This window comes from Phacochoerus africanus, chromosome 7 (genome assembly GCF_016906955.1).
Source record: "Phacochoerus africanus isolate WHEZ1 chromosome 7, ROS_Pafr_v1, whole genome shotgun sequence".
NCBI lineage: Eukaryota > Metazoa > Chordata > Mammalia > Artiodactyla > Suidae > Phacochoerus > Phacochoerus africanus.
Window position 1 is genome coordinate 3,351,383 of NC_062550.1, and position 20,094 is coordinate 3,371,476.

The window sequence follows — 20,094 nt, forward strand, 5'->3', positions numbered from 1 at the left end:
GAGCCTGGGACCCACCCAGGGGATATAGCGAGGCAGGCTTCCTGCAGGGGTGGCCGAGCTGATGCTGACTCCACCTGGCACCCCCGGGCCTCCCTTGCTCTTGACCCTGCAAGCTGCTAGACCTCAGGACTGCAGGGACCTGTCCACACGTCACTCACCCCCGCCACTGGTGACCAGCAGTGTCCACAGGCTGTCCTTTCCCAGCAGAACCTGTACGTTTCATCAGGTGTGGGGCGCCACCTGGTGGTCACCTTAGGCCTCACCTCGGCGTCTGGACCAGAGCCGGCTGGTTCTGAGCCCAGAGCTGAAGGTGGTCCCGGACCTCAAGTTCAGGCCCCCCTCATGGGAAACTCAGGCTCACAGAGGGGCCAGGAACTCTATGGGCCCCTCCTGGACGCGGGGCTCCTGACAATGATCCAGCGCCCATTTCTCTGCTTGTGCTCAGGGCACCTGGCCGGGTGGCTGGGCTAAAGAGGCTCAGGGTGTGTATGGACCTGGCCCAGCCTGGCGGGGACTCAAGTCACAGCTGGGCTTGTGCAGATCCCTGCTCGTGGGTCTGGTCTCTCTACTTTGGCCAAAGCCAAGACACCCCTGCTGGTCCCAGCACCCCTCTCAGAGCCCACTCTTGGCTGAGATCCTGCTGGGAAACAGCTCCTGGCTGGCGAGCGCTGGTGAATGGGAGGCCCACTGGCTGGGCCGCCAGCCTGCCTGGTGCCTGGGTGCCCACCTTACAAGAGGAAAGCGGCTGCTGCCCTCCCATCAGGACCAGCCCCTCCCCTCCCCCCCAGAACAGAAGCACCAGAAGCTGCCTTATCGCTTCCTGTCCTGCCTCGGGGACTTCTTAGAGCACCACGGCTCCACGCCCAGCTCCAGACCCTCTCCTGGGACCCAGCTGGGCCTAGGGACCTGGGCGCCCCATGGTTCCCTCAACTGCTCCCCAGCCAGGCCTGATTCCCATGGGGCAGGGTGCGAGGAGTGCCTGACCCTGAGGTCCAGGGATGCCCAGGGTCCCTCTTGCATGCCCCTGGGCAAGGGGGTGTAGGGAGGGTGGGGACACAGGCCTGGCTTCCTGCAGGGTGGGCCTCCCACCCCTAAGAGGCCCTAAGGTCAGCTCCTAGAGGCATGGCCCAGACCTCACCTGCTCGGGGCTCTTAGGGTTAGGCCTGACCCCTGTTTCAGTAGCTGTCCACTCATCAACCCAGGAGGCTGGGCCTCCTCTTCCACCCCCCATCTCTGCCTGAGTCAACACCCAGATGCCTTTGGTGTCACTTCCCAGTGTTTCTCGAGCCTGCACACTTCAGGGCCCTCCTGAGTTACCCACCACCGTGGTCCAGGCACATCTGCTTTGGCCCGAGCCCAGTGGCCACCACCTCTCAGGTCCCTCCACTTACACAAGGCCCTCTCCTCTCATGGCAGCCAGAGGGACCTTGGGCAAACGCAGAGTGGCTGGGCCATGCTCCAGTCCTGTGGGAGAGCCACTGGTGTGACTTGACCAGGCCTATCTGGGAAACCGAGTTAAATTAAGTCAAAGAAGTCTCCTCTTTTGCAGGCCTTGTCAGAGCCTTTAATGGGCTCACCACAGCATGACTCCAAAGAGGACACTGTGGGCAGCAGCTCTGGTCAAATTCATCCAGGGGGACCTCTGAGTCCACGTGCATCTCATGGCCTTTTCAGGGAACAGTCACCCCCTCCTCAGCCTGGGTCCTTAGGGTTCCCAGGTACCGGCCACCAGCCTCACAGGGCCTCACCTGCCAGTTTCCGCATGGCTCTGGGCGCCACCACACCAGAGTCTGTGCTCCCTCTAATTGTACATTTAGTGGGCATTTATTATTTTTTTTATTATTTGCATTTTTAGGGCTGCACCCACAGCATATGAAAGCTCCCAGGCTAGGGGTCAAATCGGAGGCGCAGCTGCAGGCCTACACCGCAGCTGCTGGCCTACACTGCAGCCACAGCAATGCTGGATCCCAGCTGCCTCTGTGACCCACACTGCAGGTTGCCACAATGCCGGATCCCGGACCCACTGAGCAAGGTCAGGGATTGAATCCACATCTTCACAGATCCTAGTCGGGTTCCTTACCCCTGAGCCACAAGGGGAACTCGCACATGCACGAGGCATCGGGCTAGGTGCTGGGGACACTGAAGAAAGAGTACACGTCCCCTGGAGCTCAGAGCTCAGAGCCTGTGGGGGGTAATGGACCACGCCAGGGCAGATAAGGAACACGGGAGTCGGTGGGGCGGGGGGCGCGGGGCCGAAAGACCAAGCAGCCCTGGCAGCCCCAGCGGCCTGGAGCATCAGCCGGGGCCTGGGCGTCCTCCCTGGACGCGAACGGTTTCACAGAACACCAGCACCCCTCGGCAACCGCGGCACCCAGATGACAGCATGGACATCGCCCAGGCCGCAAAAATGTTCAAACCTCCCTCCGCCTTCCCGGCCACAGGAGGGACCGACCGCCGCTTCCCCCGTGAGTCACGGCCCACGCGGGCTCCAGGCTCCCCCGCTGCGCTCGGAGTTTATTAAGTCGCCCGTCGTAGGCCACGCCCCTCCCCGAGAGCATCCAATCGGAGCACGCGGCCTCCTGAGAGTCGCCCAGCCCCCGGCGCACCTACTGCCCAGACGCGCCGGCGCTCGCTCTGGTTGCAAGGACCAAAGAAGCCCTCGTTCCGCCGCGGGGGCGTCGCAATTTCCTTTGGCTGGAGGGTTAGGACAGCTCAACCGAGGCCCCCAGGCAAGGTCATGAACGCGGCGCCGTGGAGCCGCGCTGGCCCCTCATCTCCTCATCCCGCCGAGTCTGCCTGTGCGGCCCGCCTGGCCCGTGTTGTGGTCCTCGGACCCGACATTCCCTGCAAGGGCCAGTCTTCTTGTCCTCGGCCTGGGCAAGGAGTTGGGCTCAGAAAGGGCCAGGGGCTTCCCTGAGGTCACACTGCTGGTGTGTGGCTGAGCCGGGCCCTTCCGCCCGTTGGTCTCCTGTTCCTGGGTTCCTTCTGGGGCACCCTGACCCCTCCCCCGCGTCTCAGGGCTGCTGGGGCGAATATCTGTGGGTCAGGGGACCAACCTGGATGCTGGCCTCCCCACCTTCAGTCTTCCCCGGGCTGGGGCACATGGGCTCCTGGAGGATACCTCCCTCTGGGGGTGACCACAGACCACCTGCTGGGCAGCTCCCCCAGTCCCCAGCTCCCACAAGGGCCCCTGCTGAGCCCGGCCGGGAGCCTCAGACCCCCCTGGGTGGTGGGCCCTCTGGCTTGGCCCCCGGGCATTGGGGGTCCTGGGCCTCCCTCCGGTGACCCCTGCAGACAGGGCCTTCCTTGCTCCTGGCCCTGCCCCCCCCCACCTGCCCCCCCACTCTGGGCACATCCCCAGCCGCTGAGAAGGGGCTCCACTCGCTCCTGCCCGGTGCCACCTGCTGAACCCAAGGCTTCTGGCCCGGGAAGGGTCATCCCTTTCCAAGGCCTTGGGTCCAGGCCAGCGGACCGCTCTAGGCAGGGCTTGGCGGCCCACCGCCCCCGGCTGCCACTGCCTCCTGCTGCCACACGGTGTCGCTGTTGGGAAAGGCACAGCCTGATGGCAGGGGCCGCCCAGCTGGCGGTGGTCCAGGCCCCCTTCTGGCTGGCCAGGAAGAGGGGGAACTAGAGGGATGACAGCAGGGCTGGGCCCAGCGCCAGTGAGGCGCCCAGGACACGGAACTGAAGGAGGCGCTCACCCTCTCAGGGCAACAGGGCAGCCGTCACTCTTGACAGGTGGGGCCAGGGCCAACAGGGTGGGGTGGGGCACTCTGCCTTCCCGGTGCTTCCTCCATAAAACACCTTACAGAACGTGCTTTATGACTGGGTGGTGTAAAGGCGAATATAATGCAAGCTGGGTTCATTATTATAGGTACCATATGTTCTGTTGTGTGTGTTATTACATACATTGCTATACATATTGTATATTGCGTGTCACATATATTTAATATTGTTGTATTCTTTTTTCCTTCAAAGTTTGAAAGGACTTTAAAGTGTTTTGTGGGCCCCTAATGGTATGTGGGCCCTGGCTCTGTGCCCACCGTGCTGATCGACAGGCTGGCAGTGCCCTGTGAGGGCCCCCAGAGATGCTGGGCCTTTGCCACCTCAACCTGAGTCCTAGGCCTGGGTGACGGTCCCATCACCCGCGCTCATGTGGCCAGTTGGGCCCTGGCTTGGCTCCAGGCTGTAGGGTCTAAATGCTGGACTGGCTCTGCCACCCCTCCTGGGGTCCAAGGTCAGAGGTAGCCCTGGAGGACCTTAAGGCCCACCGTGTCTCAAAGGGCCACCCTGGACACCCAGAAGTCCCTTGAGTCTCTCAGATGGGTCACCTCCCAGGAGGAGCAGGGACACGCAGGCCTTTCTCCTGTAGAATGCAGCTGCCTTGGTGGCCTGCCTGGGCTGGGAGGAACCTGGCTCCTGCATGCCTGGGGACAGAGGACCACCTCCAAGGTCCCGGTCCCTCACTGCTCCTGGACTCAAGCTGAGCCACTCTCGAGTGGACTCAGCCACAGCTCTGACACAGACCTGGCCTGCCTGGGAAGCTCACAGTCTGGGGGAGGCAGCCCTGGGAGCCCCCAGACTGCTCCCCTGCTGACCAGCCCCAGGAGCCAATCCCTGGATAGGCAGCAGGTGACACCAGGCACCCAGCTTGGGTCCAGGGCTCAGGTCCAGCCCACCTGCTCCCCTGGGCCTCCCCACCCGCTTCCACCCCCAGCTGACCTCTCTGAACTGCCCCCCTACAAAGCGCGGTGGGAAGACTGGGGCTTGCAGAGCAGAGCAACTGCCTGGCCTCTGCCCCTGCAGCTGGGGCCCCTCTGCCGCCTTGCAGGGCCGCCCGAACAAACTCATGGCTTTGACCATACGGATGCCTTCATCCAGCTCGGCCTGAGATGAAGCTGCTTCCGTGCATCACGGGCGACTGGGAGCACGCTGCCCCCACGCTCCTCAGACCCCCATTTGTGGGGGCAGTTCTGACGTCCCCATTCCTAAAGACCACCGGTTGGCGACGCAGGAGACGTTAGGTGTTGAGGGACACAGGGTGAGCCAGGTGTCACCTCCTCCAGGAAGCCACCCCTGACTGCAAGACCAGGTCCAGCGTCCTCCAGGCTGTCCCCATGATGGTGCTGACCCTGACAGGCGGCTTCTGTGTGTCTGGACGACTCCCCACCAGGCCATGTGTTCTGACTGCAGGGCCGGGCACAGGAGAGGTATCTGTGGTCCCTGGTCTGCTCTGATAAACGTGCCCTGCTGTGGACATCCAGAGGCGCGGGGCTGTGTGTTCAGAGCCGCAATGAGCAGGAAGGTGGGGGGAGGGAGAGTCCTGGGGAGGGGAGGGGGGGGCGAAGGGAGGGTCCAGGCGAGGGTGTGCACAGGTGTGAGGGCAGGTCGCCTCGTAAGGAGGCCAGGCGCCCAGAGGGCGGAGGGGCTCTGAGACCTGGCAGTGGGGGTGGGGATGCCAAGAGGGAAGGGACAGAAACGACATCCGGGGGACACAAGCAGCCAGACGCTGCCACTGACTGACCACAGTGTGAAGAGGTGGACAGCGCCTGGGTTTGTCACCTGCCCTGGCCCCAGAGGACACTGGGGGAGGGGATGACGGCGCGCTCCACAGCAAAGGCCTCCCCTCCGTGACCTACACAGCCATTAGACTGCAAGCTGCGAACTCCTATGCAGCCGTCAAGATCCAGGTCCGATGGCCCCTGCTTTAGAAGGCCCTCCCTGCTCCTTGGGGCCCCCGAACCTCAGGGCAACAGCAGCTCCTCAAGGGCAGGCAGACCGTGGACAGGTGTTGGGATGGAGGCCGTGGAGGCCCACTGGTCAGCACAGGCATGGCCACGTGGTGCCGGGGGGGCCTGCAGAGCTGGGGCACGGGGCTCAGGATGGGTGGGTGCTTGGGGACAGGCATCATGGGGGGAGGGGAGGAGGGTCCCGCCAAAGCCTCAGGCCGTGGCGCACGTGGCTGAGAGGGGCCCAGCTTAGCCCGCCTCTCCCCACGGGGTCCCTCCAGGACCCTGGCGGGGTCAGAAGCCTCCTCTGGCCTCTGTCACAGGGTCCCTGTCCGGGGACCACTACCTGGGACCTGTCCTGTCTGTTCGGCCAGGCACGGGGCCCTTGGGGGTGGCAGTGGAATCCTGGTCTTGTGTCCCATGCTGTTGCCAGGAGCCAGCCTGGAGCTGTCACCACAGGGAGCTGTGGGGTGACAGGGGCTGGCCCCGCCTGGGGCACATGGCACCTTATCAGGGTCTGTGCTGGGCATGACACCTGTGGGTCTCTTTAACACCAGGGCTGGGAGCCTGGGGTCAGGCTGGAGCAGCCATCAGCACTGGAGCCTAAGACCTCGGCAGAAATGTGGGTGACCGTGGGTGACAGTCAGCTCAAGGATGGACGCCTGAAATAAGGGCCACCCCGGACACCGTCCTGAGGGCTGGGCCTGGGAGCTGGGAACTTCCCGGCTCTGGTCCAGCACTGGGTGCTGAGGTGGCCCAGGGACCGGGCCCCGGATTGCGCTCAGAGCTGCCGGGGGTCGCTGCCACCCCAAAGGGGGCCTGTGGGGGCTGAGGGTCGCCTTCGGGCCTCAGGTCCCACAGCATGTGCTCAAGGGGGTGCGTGTGGGTGGGGGATGGGCTGGGTAAGGGAGTCTGGGAGGGACTCCGCCAAGAGCACCCAGAGGCTGCCGAGAGGGGATGAGGGGGCAGCTGGGCGAGCCCGGCGACCCCCACCAGCCTGGACACGTGTCCCGGCCAGGCCACACACTCACTGCCCAGGGTGGACATGCCCCCACCCTCGTTCCCGGGCTCCCAGCGTGAACACGACCGACTCCAGATTGAGGTCATAGCAACTCAGCATTTATTGAAATCAAGGGGTGTGCGCACCGCAGCCTCCCTGCACCTGGCAGGGGGTGGGGGGGCGCTCAGGCCCCCGAGGCACCTGCTGAGCACGGGGGCGGGCCCTCGGGGGACGTGGCTGGACTCCTCGGGGGCGGACCCTCGGGGATGTGGCTGGACTCCTCGGGGGCGGACCCTCCGGGGACGTGGCTGGACTCCTCGGGGAAGGCAGTAGGTTGTATAGTTATCTTCCGAGGGGGCAACATCACTGCCCTGAAACCACACAACCTACTACCTCACCCCGCGGGCGCCCGGGCTGCGAGAGGGTCCGCCATGCCCGCTGCTGCCCCACACCCAGGCCCGGCCCCCTGCCTGGGGATCCGCAGCTGCCAGGGCTGAGCCGGAGGGCCGGGCAGGCGCAGGGCAGGAGGGGCCCTGCGGACGCGGCGCCGTGGTTCCCCTCCCCCCTCCCCGCCGTCCACCCACAGGCTGTCAGGGTTGGAGCGGCCGCGTGCCCACAAGGGCAGACCGGGGATGTGCGGATGGAGGCCGAGCGCCCGGTCGCCCTGGGGCGCTGCCCTGCAACCCCGGCCAGGTCTCAGCTGGGGGCACCGTCCAGACTGGTCCACCCATCGGGTCCGCCAGCACAGCGTGGGGAGAGGGAGGGCCCCCCTCTGAGCCCTGGCCTCCTTGGCCGCGCGTCGCACCACACTGCCCTCAAGCCTCGTTTGCCCCGTTTCACAGAGGGAGAAACGGAGGCCCAGAGAGGTCAAGAGACCTGCCCCGGTCACAGAGGAAGTGTGCCCCCCGCCGCCAGGCTGCTCCCCGCCCAGCCAGCAGGCACCCTCCCCGGCTGGGCTCCCGCGCGGTCCACTGTCGACATTACAGCCGCTTCAGGAAAGACAGTAGGTTGTATAGTTATCCCACAGCCGGGCGGAGCCCCAACTATACAACCTACTACCTCACCCCAAAGGGCCGCCAGTCTCGGCGCCTGGAGAGACGTCGTGGCTTCCGAAGGCACCTCCTGGCGGTGGGGGGGGAGGAGAAGAGCTGGGGGCCGGGATGCTAAGGGCATGGCTCAGGCGGGCGGCCAGCAGAGGGCCAGTGGGGAGCCCCACGGGGAAGACCACCCAGCAAGGAGAGAAGAGAGGTGGGGGGCAGACGCGCGACGTGGCCTTTGGGAAAGCGACACAAGCAGTGGGATCGCTCCCATCTGCACAGGGGTGGCCAAGACGGCCCCAAGGTGACACTGGGAGGGGGTCATTTGCTGCAGGCCAATTTGTGTCCCAAAGGGGCTCCAGTGCCCACCTGGCCCTGCCCGCTGGCAGCAGCCTCCCCCGGTTCCTGGTGGCCCGGGATGCACCTGTGCCCCAGGTGCAGCTCCCTCCCCCGCTGGACAGTGGGGCCTCCCTGCCCGTGGGCCTGGCCCTGCCATCCAGGGTGACCTGGGCTTCTCCCCACATCAGGACAGGCTGGAAAGCTGTTCTTTCCTCCCCAAAGGGACCCTGGCTCCCAGGAAAGGGTGGCTGGGCCGGAACTGCAGCCCTCGGGGGACAGACACACACGGCCCAGGACCCGGGCCTGAGACCCAGTCAGATAACAAGGCCTCCGTGAGGTCACGCAGCTGATGACTGGCAGAGCGGAGGACCGGTGGCTCTGCTTTCTGCCTAGCAAGATGGTACAAGAGCTGAGCCTCACCCCATGCTTTCTGACACCCACGCCTCCTCCCACGCTCCTTCCGAGCAGACTGCCTCCTCCAGGCAGGCACCAGGGTGTGCTGGCTCCCTGGTCCTTGAAGGCCTGGCGAAGCCAGGATCTGTGAACCCACCTCACATGAGGAAACCAAGGCTCAGAGGGGGCCCCGTCAGCGCGGGGGCGAGGGGCTCTCCTGGGCTCGGCTTCACCCACGACTGCAGAGGGAGCTCTGGTGTCCGGTCCTGACAAACACGGCCGCGGCTGCTCCCTGAACAACCCTGGGGAGCGTGAGATAAAGCCAGAACCGTCAGCCCCTGATGACATCAGTGCCCACCCAGCGCCATCCGCCCGGACCTGGGCATGAGCCCAGGAACGCCCCAGCACAGCCTGGCCCCGGACCTGGCTGGCCTGTGGTCACGGGCGCCCTGTCCGTCCTCAGGGCCCAGAGGGAGCTCTGCAGGAGAGGGTCTGGAGTCCTGTACCCCTGATTCCTCGTGGACGCCTTGGCTGCCTGGCGGACAGCACCAGGGTGTCCCCAAGGACTCTCCGGGCAGAGCCAGCCTGGCTCCAGGACGGGGGTTGAAGAGAAAGCGACCAGGGGTCTTCCTTTGCTGCCCACCCCCGCCCCGGTAATGGTGAGGGGTCGGGCAGGAGCATGCTGGCTGTCTGTGGAGGGGTGGCTGCTCGCCTCGTCACGGGGAAGACACTGCAGCCAAGAACCCGGCGCCCAGCCCAGGGCTCCCCGTGTGTCTGAGTGACTCTGGGGAGGCGCCCTGGGCACATGCTCTGGCTCCTGACTCCTGACTCTGCCCCCAAGACCCCAACGGCCTCAGGCCGCAGGGACACGGGTTCTGACCATTGGCCCAGCAGGCAGGGGTGGCCCGGGGCAGGACGCCCAGCAGGTGGAGCTGGCTGCGAAGCCAGGCGGGCCTCCTCGCCGTGCTTCTGCTTACGCCCTTGTGGGCCTGGGTTTCCTCCCTGAGATGTGGGGTCCATGCAGCTCCCTGGGGGGGAACAGCAGCCAGGCCCCAGAACCGACATGGAGCTGGAATCCACGTGTGAGCCGCTACTCGGCTCCGACAGTCCTGCCCTGCGCCCCGCACCTGCCCACCCCTCCTGGGCCAGGGCTTCCGCTCCGGAGCCTGCAGGGCCGACCCCAGACCCCAGTGGGAGGCCACGGCCTGCGGAAACGGGCCAGTCCACGGGCTGGGCCCTGTGGGCTCAGGAGAGGCGGGGGGCGGGGGCGGGGGCGGGGGGAGAAATAGCACACAGACTACACTCACACACCCCGGGCCACCCCGGCCGTCACCGCAAGCCCCCGGTGCCCCCAGCCCAGTCTGGGAGAAGCAGATGTCACTGGTTCTCCTCGTCCAGCCTTTCCTGCCCCAGGTAACACTCACCTGTGTGCGTCGCATGTTGACAGGCGGCAGCAGGTCGAGGGCTGGTGCCCGGCCGGGTGGAGAGAAGGGGGCAGGGTGAGCCTGGGGTGGGGTGGGGGGGGCAGGCGCACCTGCCTGGGAGCCAGGAACGGCGGGTCCTCAGGGCGCAGAGGGAGACGGGGCCCAGTGCTGCTCTTCCATCCAGACACCCTGCGACACAGACCGTGGCTCGTGCAGGCCAAGTCCAGCCCGAGGGGTGGGGGGCAGAGCGCGCCTTCAGCAGGTCAAAGGTCACAAGCACACGGCGGGCAGTAAGTCAGCGGTAAGTCAGCTGAGGGGGTTTGCCGAGTCGTGGCAGGAGGATGAGGAGAGCTGGCATCAGGTGGGGCACAGCTTGGGCAAAGGTCTGGCAGCGAGACCCCATCTAAGGACCTCTGTGCGTGTCAGCAGGGCCTGGAGATGGGGAGGGACCGCCTCCCTCTGCATCCTAAGCTCCCCCATGGCTCCCCACTTCCCAGAGGCGGGACAGCGGGAGGGGCGGGCCGTGGTGCCAGCTGTCACCCATGCTGCCCTGTGAGAGCCAGCTGGGTATTCAGCAGGCGTGGCCACGAGCCTCGCCGGCCTGTCTCCTGCAAGAGGTGGGTTCTGCCAGGGCTGGGAGGAGTGCAGCAGGTGGCGAGGTGCCCCCGTGGGTGGTGGTGGTGGGGGGGATCCCAACATCCTGGCTCACCGGAAAGAAGGCTGGCCTCGGACAGAAGCTCCCACCTCGGCGCCACTTCTTGACCTGTTTGGGTTTAAGAAAAAATAACAGGCGTCAGCTTTGGGAGAGCCCCAGCCACGCCCGAGTTCCGGCGGCTGCTCTGTGCCTCACCCGCGGGCCACCCGCTGCAGACCCTGCATTTCAGCCCGTGGGGGGCTCACCATGGCCTCTCGCCTGCGGACACACCCCGTGCAGAGGCCTGGTCAGAAGGGCCTCTGCGGCTGCCCTGTGCCGGCCGATGTCGGCTCACAGGTGAGCAAGACCCAGCTCTGGTCCCATGCTGGGCGGCCAGCGCCATGCCAGGCTCTCACGGTTTCTCTGGGGCCTGAGGGCTGGGGGGTGTGGGGAGAAGGGACACGAGCCCTCTCCTGTCTCCCCACTTCGCAAAAGAGGCCCCAGCTCTACGCCAGGTGCAGACACCCCAGGACCCAGGCTCACTCAGCAAACTGCACCCCAGCTGGCCCCGGCCCACTGCACAGGTGCCCTCCCAGGACCAGCACGAGGGAAGGGACACAGGTAACGAGCACAGTCGGCCCGGGGACAGCAGGGGCCTCTGAGGCTGAGCCTGAGACGCTGGACTGGGAGCCAGGCCTATGTGGGTCGGTCCGGGCCTGCCCTGTGCCAACCGCACCTCAGCGTTCCTGGCCACTAACAGGGACAGGAAGATGAGCCCACCTGGCTGTGGGGGTCCTGGCCTGCCCTGCCCCTCAGCCCTCCCAGAGGCCAGGCTGCCCATTAGCAGACCAGGGCTCAGGCCCCCCTCCTCTTCCACCCTCCCAGGGCAGAAAAATGCCCCGGCAGCTCTCCCCCATGTGTCTGACAGCTGCCTTCCCCAGGCTCACGTGTCCTGCGCCAGAAGTGACCGCCTCACTGCTCCTCCCCCTGTCCTCAGTCCGGGCCCCTTTCTCACGGCCCACCGGGAGCCCCAGGCGGGCCATGGCCATGGGACCCGGGCTTGCCCTCCGAGGCGCCAGGCCTCGTGTCTGGACACCCAGACCTGCGGCAGGCAGTGCAGCTACGGGAGCCGGGGGCGGGCGCTCCCCGAGGGCGGGGAGCAGGTTCGGGCACATCTGTGCCGCTCCTCGCCTCTCCAGGTGACCAGGAAGCAGGCACAGTGCCCCCAGCAGGGCTCCCTCTGATCCCCCTGCCTTGGGGCAGGTACCTCAAGGGGCAGCTCCCACAGAACGTGGTTCTTCGGCCAACAACCCGGTTTTGCAGGGAGAGCAGGAGCGACGCTGCTGGGTCTGTGACCCATCCGTGGAGACGCTTCTGAGCTAACAGGGGAAAGGCCCCAATTCTGCGGGGCGGGGGGCACGATGTGCTCGGCCCACCTGCCCTGCGGTCCTAGAAGGGTCCACGGGCCTTGGGCTCAGGGAGGGACAGCACAGACCTCCTCTCTCCTGGGGGGATGGCCGTGGTCTGGTCGGGGGTCGGCGGCAGGGACAGGCGGTGCAGCATGAAGGGGGCGCCCTGGGCCAGGCTGCTGGGGAGCCGTGGGCCGTCGCCCTGCCATCTGCCAGCTGCTGCCGCCGCCGGCCCAGCCCTGGTCCCACAGTGTCTGCCCATGGGCAGGGCGCCGGGCAGGCCCGGGATGGGAGGAGCCAGGCCAGCGGGGACAGGTGTGTGAGGCCTCGATGGGCAGGTGGCCCCTTCAGGCCCCAGGCGGATGTCTGGAGCAAGTGAGGCAGACAGACGGTGTCACCCCGCAGTCACCTCGAGCTTGGCTTGGGGCCACCGGGAGCCAGGACCCCCCCCCCACGGCTGCCCCCCCACTGCTGCCCCGATTAAGTTTCTCCCCATAAAGCGGCCAGTGTTTCTGCCCGGCAAGCCGTGCCAACAATGGAGTCTGGGAACAAGGCGTGGGGGTGGCACCCGGGGGCTGGGTCTCCCTGCGAACACGGCCCATAAAGTTAACAAGACGTGTGCTGGGCAGAGGCTGGCTCGGGCCAGACACTCGCAGGACAGGGCACTAAACTCCAGAACCGAGGCCCGTGTTTCCATGTAAGATGCGCAAAGCTCTTCCCTGATGTTAAAACATCAAACTCAAGTGTCGGCAACATGGACGGTTTCCTATTTTTCCTTTCACCTCCTGTTCCAAAAGCTCAGCTGGCGCGGGGCCCAGCGGTTTCAGTACCCCCGAGAGCACTCACGGGGACAGAGGAGCCCAACAAGAGCTGAACTCCAGCTGAGCCCAGGCCTTTCCCACAGCCCCGCACACCTTCAGGTGGCACAGGCCATGCGGGCGGGGAAGTGGCACCTCCAGACAGGAGCCCGTGCCCCCAGGGTCCAGCCCGCAGGTCAGGGACAGACCCCAAGCCTGCTTCCCGCTCAGGGGCCCAAGGTGCTCTCTCGTTGGTCCCTCGCCCGTCCAGCCTCCCGAGACAGATGCCATGTGCTCTGGTCGGGGTCTCCCATTGGCGGCAGTCTGTGCCCCGCCTGGCTCCCACCCTCCTGTCCCCAGAGACCTCCGGCTCACAAGCGGAAGGTGGCCAAGCCTGGGAAATGTCCACTTTCCAGGGAAAGCCGCGACACGTACCCGGGACCGAATGCCACTGCCCGGAGATGTGGGAGCTAGGAAGCCGGGGGTCCGATGCTGGCCGGAGGGCCCCAGGGCAATAGGATCCAGCCCGGCCACGGGTACACCTGCACCCAGGGAGGCCGGGTGCCAAGGTGAGGCACCAGCGGGGACGCGGTGTCAGCGCTCCTGGGTTTGCTCAGAGTCCAAAGGGAAAGCCAGAGGCCGAGGCCGAGCCCTCTCTGATCCCGCGGGTGTGGGTGTCTCCGGCCAGCACTTAACCATCAGGCAATGGTTCTAACCTCAGAGGCGTGGACGTATCTGAAAGCATTCTGTTTAAGCCGCAGTCTGGGTCACAGGGCGAGGAGAGGGAGGAAGGGAGGGCGGGCCAGACGGAACCACATCATCAGAAGTGCCCGGTGTGAAACCGCGCCCTGGGGCAGCCCCCCCCAGCAGCAGCCCCTCCAGAGGGGCCATCCTGCCCTGGGGCACCCCCCCCAGCAGCAGCCCCTCCAGAGGGGCCATCCTGCCCTGGGGTCCCTGGCCCGGCCTGTGGACCCAGGGTGCCCGTCTGGGTGGTGCACCAGCCGGTCCTTGGCCAGGCTTCCCAGGGCTGAGGGCGGCCTGAGCAAACCCCGCTTCACGGAGACAGAATGTCCTCTGCAGGAACTGCCGGGGGAGGGCGTCTGGGAAGGGCCCTGGGCTGCGTCCAGCAAAGCGTCCCAGCCTCCAGGTGTCTGGGGAAGACACCTCACCAAGCCTGAGGACCTGACCTTGGCCACGCAGAGAACACAGGGCCGAGCTTGCCCCCTGACCCCCACCCCGGAAAAGTGGCGGCAGTCCCCTTAAACCGCCCCAGGCCTTGTTTCTTTTTTTTATTTAACAAATACCTTTTTTTTTTTTTGGTCTTTTTGCCTTTTCTAGAGCTGCTCTGACGGCACGTGGAGGTTCCCAGGCTAGGGGTCCAATCGGAGCCATAGCTGCCGGCCTACGTACACCACAACCACAGCAACACAGGACCCGAGCCGCGTCTGCGACCTACGCCACAAGCTCACGGCAACGCAGGATCCTTCACCCACCGAGCGAGGTCAGGGACCGAACCCGCAACCTCATGGTTCCTGGTCAGATTCGTTAACCACCGCGCCACGACGGGAACTGCAGGCCCTGCTTCTTCACCCGGACGTTCTGTGACCCTCCTCGGGGAAGTTCGCTGACCGCCCTTTGGGGACCCTACCCCCGGGTCCTGCAGGCGAGCGCTGATGCCTCGCGGCTCCCGGAGGCAGGAGGGCTGCCCGGCCACCTGCCCGGCCCTGCGGTGACGGCCGGCGCCGGCCCGGGGCAAGGCGTCCGCTCCCCGTGCTCTCGCTCGGGCTGCGGGCAGGACTGCAGGCCGGTTCCCCCAGGATCGGAGGCGGCGGCGCTGCCCGGGCCTGGTTCCCGCCGGCACAGGGCACGAGCGGAGGCGGACGGGAGCCAGGGCCCCGCGTGCAGGACGGAGGCGCCCAGCGCCCGCGGGCCGGCCGGGCAGCGATCGGGGGACTCGCCCACCGTGTTCCCCGGGCCCCGCGGGAAGCGAGGCTGCGGGGCAGCGCCCCCCGCGCCCCCCGAGCCGCCCTCCTCCAGGGAGCCCGCCGCCGCCGCCGCCGCCTCCGGGAAGCCCCCACCCTGCCGCCTAAGGCCAGGCGCTGCCCGCGTCCGGCCCGGAAGCCCCGCTGGCCACCGGGAGCCCAGGGCTGGCCTGGCGCCCGGCCGGCGGTGGGGGCTCCTCGGGCAGGAAAGCGGGTGCGAGGCGGGGGGGGGGGGGCGACGCCCACGCTCGATTCTAGAACCGTCCGCGGCTCTCCCTGCTGCTCTTCCGGGCGCAGCCTCCGTCTGCGAGGCGGGGAGGCCGGGCTCCAGGGCCGCCTCTCCCAGGCGCTGGCCGGTGCCCAGCCCGGGGCGGCCAGGCCAAAGCGGGCTGGGCTCGGGCCAGGCCCTCGGGGCCGCGGAGCGCCCGCCTCGCACACAAGATGGCGGAGCGGCGGCCATTTTGTGCGGCGCCGGGAGGACGGGGGCGGGAGGACGCAGAGGACGGAGAGGACGGGGGCGGGAGGACGGAGAGGACGGGGGCGGGAGGACGGAGAGGGCGGGGGCGGGAGGACGGAGAGGGCGGGGGCGGGAGGACGGAGAGGACGGAGAGGGCGGACGAGGAGAGCCGGGAGGACGGGGAGGGCGGGGGCGGGAGGACGGACGAGGAGAGCCGGGAGGACGGGGAGGACGGACGAGGAGAGCCAGGAGGACGGGGGCGGGAGGACGAGGAGAGCCGGGAGGACGAGGAGGGCGGGGGCGGGAGGACGGGAGGACAGAGAGGGCGGACGAGGAGACCCGGGAGGACGGGGAGGGCGGGGGCGGGAGGACGGGGCGGGAGGACGGGGAGAGCCAGGAGGGCGGGAGGACGGAGAGGACGGGCAGGACGGGGGCAGGAGGACGAAGAGGGCGGACGAGGAGAGCCGCGAGGGCGGGGGCGGGAGGACCGAGACGGGCCGGGGGGAGGCCGCAGAGGGCGGACGAGGAGGGCAGGGCGGATGGGGGCCAGAGGGCTGGGAGGACGGAGACGAGGGGGCGGAGGAGGCAGGGAGGCCGGGGGACTGGGGCGGGAGGACCGGCCGGGTGGGGATGGAGGCAGGAGGACGAAGAGGGCGAATGAGGAGGGCGGGGAGGACGGGGGCGGGGAGGATGGGGGGTGGGGGCCGGGAGGGCGACGAGGGCCGGGAGGATGGAGGCCGGAGGCCGGAGGCGGGAGGGCTGGGAGCAGCAGCAGCAGCAGCAGCAGGAGGATCAGGAAGGAGGAGGGTGACGCCGGCTTCGGAAGCACGGCCACCACGGCGCCAGGGCCTGGAGGCCCGGGCCAGAGACGGGCAGGCAGCGTCCTCTCCAGAACCTTCCTCCTGTTGTCCCAGAGCCGCAGCCCTGACGCCCTCCCGTCTTGAAGGAGGCGGCGGGGCTGCGGGGCTCCTCAGACCAGGGATGCGGGAACAGCCAGGCCAGCTGACCCCGTGGTCCAGGCCGGCCCCTCCTTCCTGCCCCGGGTGAGGGGACAGGGCAGGCAGCAAGGGACACGGAGCAGGGGGGAGCCCCACTCCAGGACACGTGGCTGCAACCGAGGCCCTTGCCTGACGGGGCCAGGTCAGCCACACCAGCACCAGCCACTTCTCCAGCCTCAGGGCTCCCGTCCTGCCTGCCTGGGTCATGTCCCCACCTCCTCTGGACGGAAGGGCCAGGCCCCGGTGCCCCAGCAGAAGCTCAGAGGCCAGGCAGAGACCAGCAGCACCCCCTGGGGCGGTGGGTCCAGCCACCGGCCACCCCTCCCAGCCTTCGCGGAGAAAATCCAGGATGGAAACCAATCCCGCTCTGAAGACGGGCAGACCGGCTGGGGCGTCGCCATGCACTGGTGCTGGTGGCCGCCAGCAGCGGGGCCCCTGAGTCAGAGGAAAGGCTACTCACGCACCTGGGGCACGGGGGCCTCGTGCGTTGACGGAGATGGGCAGGTCCAGAGCCGAGCAGGTCCAGGGCCGAGCTGGCCTGTGTCACGGAACAGAAGAGCGAGTCAGGAGGGCGCCCACGTCTTTTCTACCGGGGTGGGGGGCTGTCTCGGTGACACAGCGTGGCACACAGGACAGGAGCCACCGTCCCCATAGCTCGTCTGACCACAATCATGCCGACGGCTCCCCAGGCGTGAAGAAAACAGCTGCCCTCACCAACCTCCCAGGAGTGGTGTCTCCTTGGGGCAGCGGAGGGGGCTCACTGGGGAAGAGAAAGCTGCACGGCTCTAGGGCCCTGGGTTCGAAGCCCTGCCTGCCCAGTGTTCCTGCAAATTATGTACCACGTCCTGGGCACGCGTTCCCCGTCGGAAGCCCTCCGCCCTGGCGTTCCAGCCCCAACCTGAGCCCATCCCTGGGCAGGTGGCTCCGTCAGTCCTCACTGCAACCCCGTCCACGGGTGAGGAATGGAGCAGAGAGGCTGCGTCGGCGCCCCCCAGTCACTGCAGGCCTGTCGTCCTTCAGTGGTTTAGGAATGAGGGCGCAAAGACTCAAGCCATCTACTTGCCTGAGGTCACCCAGCTCCTAGGACAGACAGACTCCTCTGCACTGGGGACCCCAGAAAGCCCCACATCTGAGATGTTCAATTTCCCTTCCTCACGGGGACAGCCAGGGGCCTCAGCTGCCCGGTTCTCCCCGGCTGGTCTGGCGGAGCGGGCAGTGTTCTTGGGGAAGGGCCGCTGCAGCAGGGACGTCAGGCCGCTGGACAGCATGGGGCCTGCGCTCTCCCCACCCAGGGCCGGAGAGGGCTGAGCTTTCAGCTCAGTAACATCTGGGGAACGAGGCCTCCAGCAGGGCAGACGGGTTGAAGGCAGGCGCCCAGCCCCGTCAGGCGGGGGCAAAAATGGCTGAACGGGGCTGCAGCCCCAGTGCCACGGGTCTGCGGGCCTCTCGGCTTCATGCAGCAGGAAGCCGCCTCGTGACCTCTCTGGTCCACCCGCCGCCACTCCAGCCAGGACCTGAGCTGTAAGCCCTGTCCCTGGGCTCCTCCCAGCCTCCCAGGAGGCTGCCTCTCAGCATGTGGCACCTTGGGGACAACCACCCCTTCCTGGAGCCCGCGGGTCTTTCCGCCTCTGGGCAGGCTGGGGCCCCTGTTGTGCGGCTCGCCAGCCTGGTGGCCTGGGACGGGCCCCATGACCTCCCCGAGCCTGAGCCCACACAGCGGAGGGGCACTGACAGAGGCCCACCTGACCCGCTTGGGAAGGGCGTCAGCTCAGGGCCCGGCCCACAGGAACAGAAAATGCTTGACAACCGCAAATGGATCTGAAGTACCTGTCCATGTGTGGCTTGCCGGGTGGGTCCCCCACCTTGTCCCCAAAGGGGCTGCGTTTCATGTCCTCCTCCTGCTCGGGGGTCACCTGCTCCCAGCCAGAGAGCAGCCCTCGGAGCCAGCAGGTAAGCGCGGAGCGAAGGCCAGCGCTCTGTATTTGTGGCTGTTTTCCGAGGCCAAAAACATCAAGTGTGAGGTATTTACGGCCGGCCCGGGTAAATAAAGCCGTGGATCAGTGGCGTTAGAACACCCTCCCGCCCTTCGTCCACAGAGGGCGCTTCCGCAGAGGAGAGGGGTCTTGCCGTGGCGTCACCGTGGGGCCCCCTTCTCCAGGCCGTGGCCCCAGACACGGCTTCTCAACGTGGCCCTGCCGGGGGGCGCAGGGCCAGGCCTCTATTTCCTGTGAACCCGCATCGCCCCCCCCCCCGACTCCTGAAGACCGGGGCGGCCTCGATCCGCAGGGCCCCAGGGGGAACACGGACAACGCCCTTCAGCAGACTGGCCAGCCCTGGGCGCCGGCTGGGTCCACACGGTCCCGTCTGCTGCCGACTGTGGGTGAGGCGCCCGGTGCAGGGAGGAGGTCGGGGGTGCCGCCCAGTGCCCAGACCCCTCCTGACCCGGGCCAAGTCTCGGCAGACCCACAGGAGACCAATCATGAGTCGGTTCGAAAGCAAATCCTGCCAAGTTAGTCCCTGTCCCCCCAAACCTTCAATGCCCCCTGAGCCCGAGTCAGCACCCCACAGGGCTTCCACAGCCCAGAACTCCAGGACCACAGGCGAGGCCGGAGCAGGGCTGTCTGGGCCCCGTCTCTGCTTTGGATTAACAGGATGGAGGAGGCGAGCCCGGTGGCGACAGGGCCGTGCACAGGGCGAGGAGGCGCCCTCCCCACTGGCCCTGGGCACGGGCTCAGCCTCGCAGTGACCGGGCTGTGTGGCCACTCTGGCGATGACTTAGGCGCTGGGCGAGCCCTGAGTAAGCCCCGACGGTGTGCACAGGCCTCGTCTTCCATCCACCGCAGGGTACGCTCCAGGCCCCTCCCCACGCGTCCCGGGCCGCGGCCGCTTCGCCCGGCCCCATCGTCCTGGCCCGGGAGCCTGCCAGCCTCCTAGGTAGACCAGCCCAGGCTCTCCGGGGGCCCCTCCCCATGCCTGAGGTCTCACCCTCGTGGCCTGGGCTTGGTCCCAGGTGCCGTTCTGCTGGCCGAGCCTGTGTGAGGGCTGCCCTGCGTTTCTTCTGGACCCAGGAGGCCACCACTGTCCTGGGGACACTGGGGACTTCACAGTGGGTGCCAGGGGAGCACCTGCCCAGATGGCCTTGGGCAGCACCCCCGAGGCCGTCTCCTCAGGGACAGCTGCGCGCGGGTCCTGGTGGCTCTGCCGTCTCCCTTCTCACTTCTCCCGGCCCTGCTCTCTCTGCCTCTGCTCTGTTCTTTCCCTCCGCTATTCCCCCCTCGTGTCCCCCTCTCTCCTCCGTCTCTGAAGTCCTTGGAGGCCCTCCCGCCCCCAGAGTGTCCCACCCCACCCTCGGGCACCAGCTGGCACAGGCCCTGCATGCAGACAGTAAAGCCCCGGGGTGGCGTCTGTGGAGTCTGGTGGGCAAGCTGGACCTGCAAACATGAGAGGCCCCGATGGCAGAGGGATCCCGGGTCCTCTCTGCCCAGCCCCGGGAGGCAGGCCTGCCCCTGGCCATGGCAGAAGCGGGGGAGAAGCGGGGGGGGGGGGGGGGCAGAAGCGGGGGGGGGGGGGCAGAACGGACGCCACTCTGGGTCTGACCCTCACGGCTGCATTGACTCCCCAGGAGGCTGGAAGCAGCCAAGTGTGCCCGACAGGCCACAGTGAGGCTGGCTCTCTGGGGAGGGCCGGGTGGAGACCCCATCACTTGCTGAGCCCCTGAGCTCTGCCCGACCCCACAGACGCTGGGAAATGCCAGGGAGTTACGGGTCCTCCCACCTCGGACCCGTGACAGCTGCCTCCTCGCAAAGGCGGCTTCACTTCACCTGCGGCAGGAGGGAGCCCAGAAGACGGTCGAGACCGGCTCCCTGGGGAGACGCCTGGGCCAGCCCGGCTCCCT

General features: G+C 67.3%; 2 protein-coding genes across 2 annotated transcripts in view; both read right to left on the bottom strand.

The window, feature by feature from the left end:
• Positions 1-6,826: 6,826 nt before the first annotated feature.
• The window catches only part of LOC125130538 (collagen alpha-1(I) chain-like), a 41,272-nt gene continuing 28,004 nt past the window's right edge, over positions 6,827-20,094 (bottom strand). Inside the window, exons 4-5 of the mRNA XM_047785984.1 lie at positions 16,664-16,737; positions 6,827-10,685 (exon numbers count right to left, since the gene is read on the bottom strand). The gene's annotated coding sequence lies outside the window, so the exon portion shown is untranslated. The remainder of the gene's footprint in view (positions 10,686-16,663; positions 16,738-20,094) is intronic.
• On the bottom strand, positions 12,006-17,467 carry LOC125131619 (vegetative cell wall protein gp1-like). The gene is made up of 6 exons (XM_047788401.1): positions 17,356-17,467; positions 16,664-16,737; positions 14,841-16,235; positions 14,411-14,754; positions 13,198-13,304; positions 12,006-12,331 (listed from the first exon to the last, which is right to left on the bottom strand). Exons 1-6 carry the CDS (start codon positions 17,465-17,467, stop codon positions 12,006-12,008), a joined length of 2,358 nt encoding a protein of 785 aa, XP_047644357.1.

What these genes read in the sequence shown, in the direction of transcription:
- LOC125131619 (XM_047788401.1), bottom strand. Translation starts at nt 17,467, where the DNA reads ATGCTGTCCAGCGGCCTGACGTCCCTGCTGCAGCGGCCCTTCCCCAAG. An exon ending in GCCTGGCCTTAGGCGGCAGG is followed by an intron (nt 14,755 to 14,840) that starts GTGGGGGCTTCC and finishes GCTGCCCCGCAG; the next exon opens with CCTCGCTTCCCGCGGGGCCC. An exon ending in GCAGTGGCATTCGGTCCCGG is followed by an intron (nt 12,332 to 13,197) that starts GTACGTGTCGCG and finishes CACTTGCTCCAG; the next exon opens with ACATCCGCCTGGGGCCTGAA.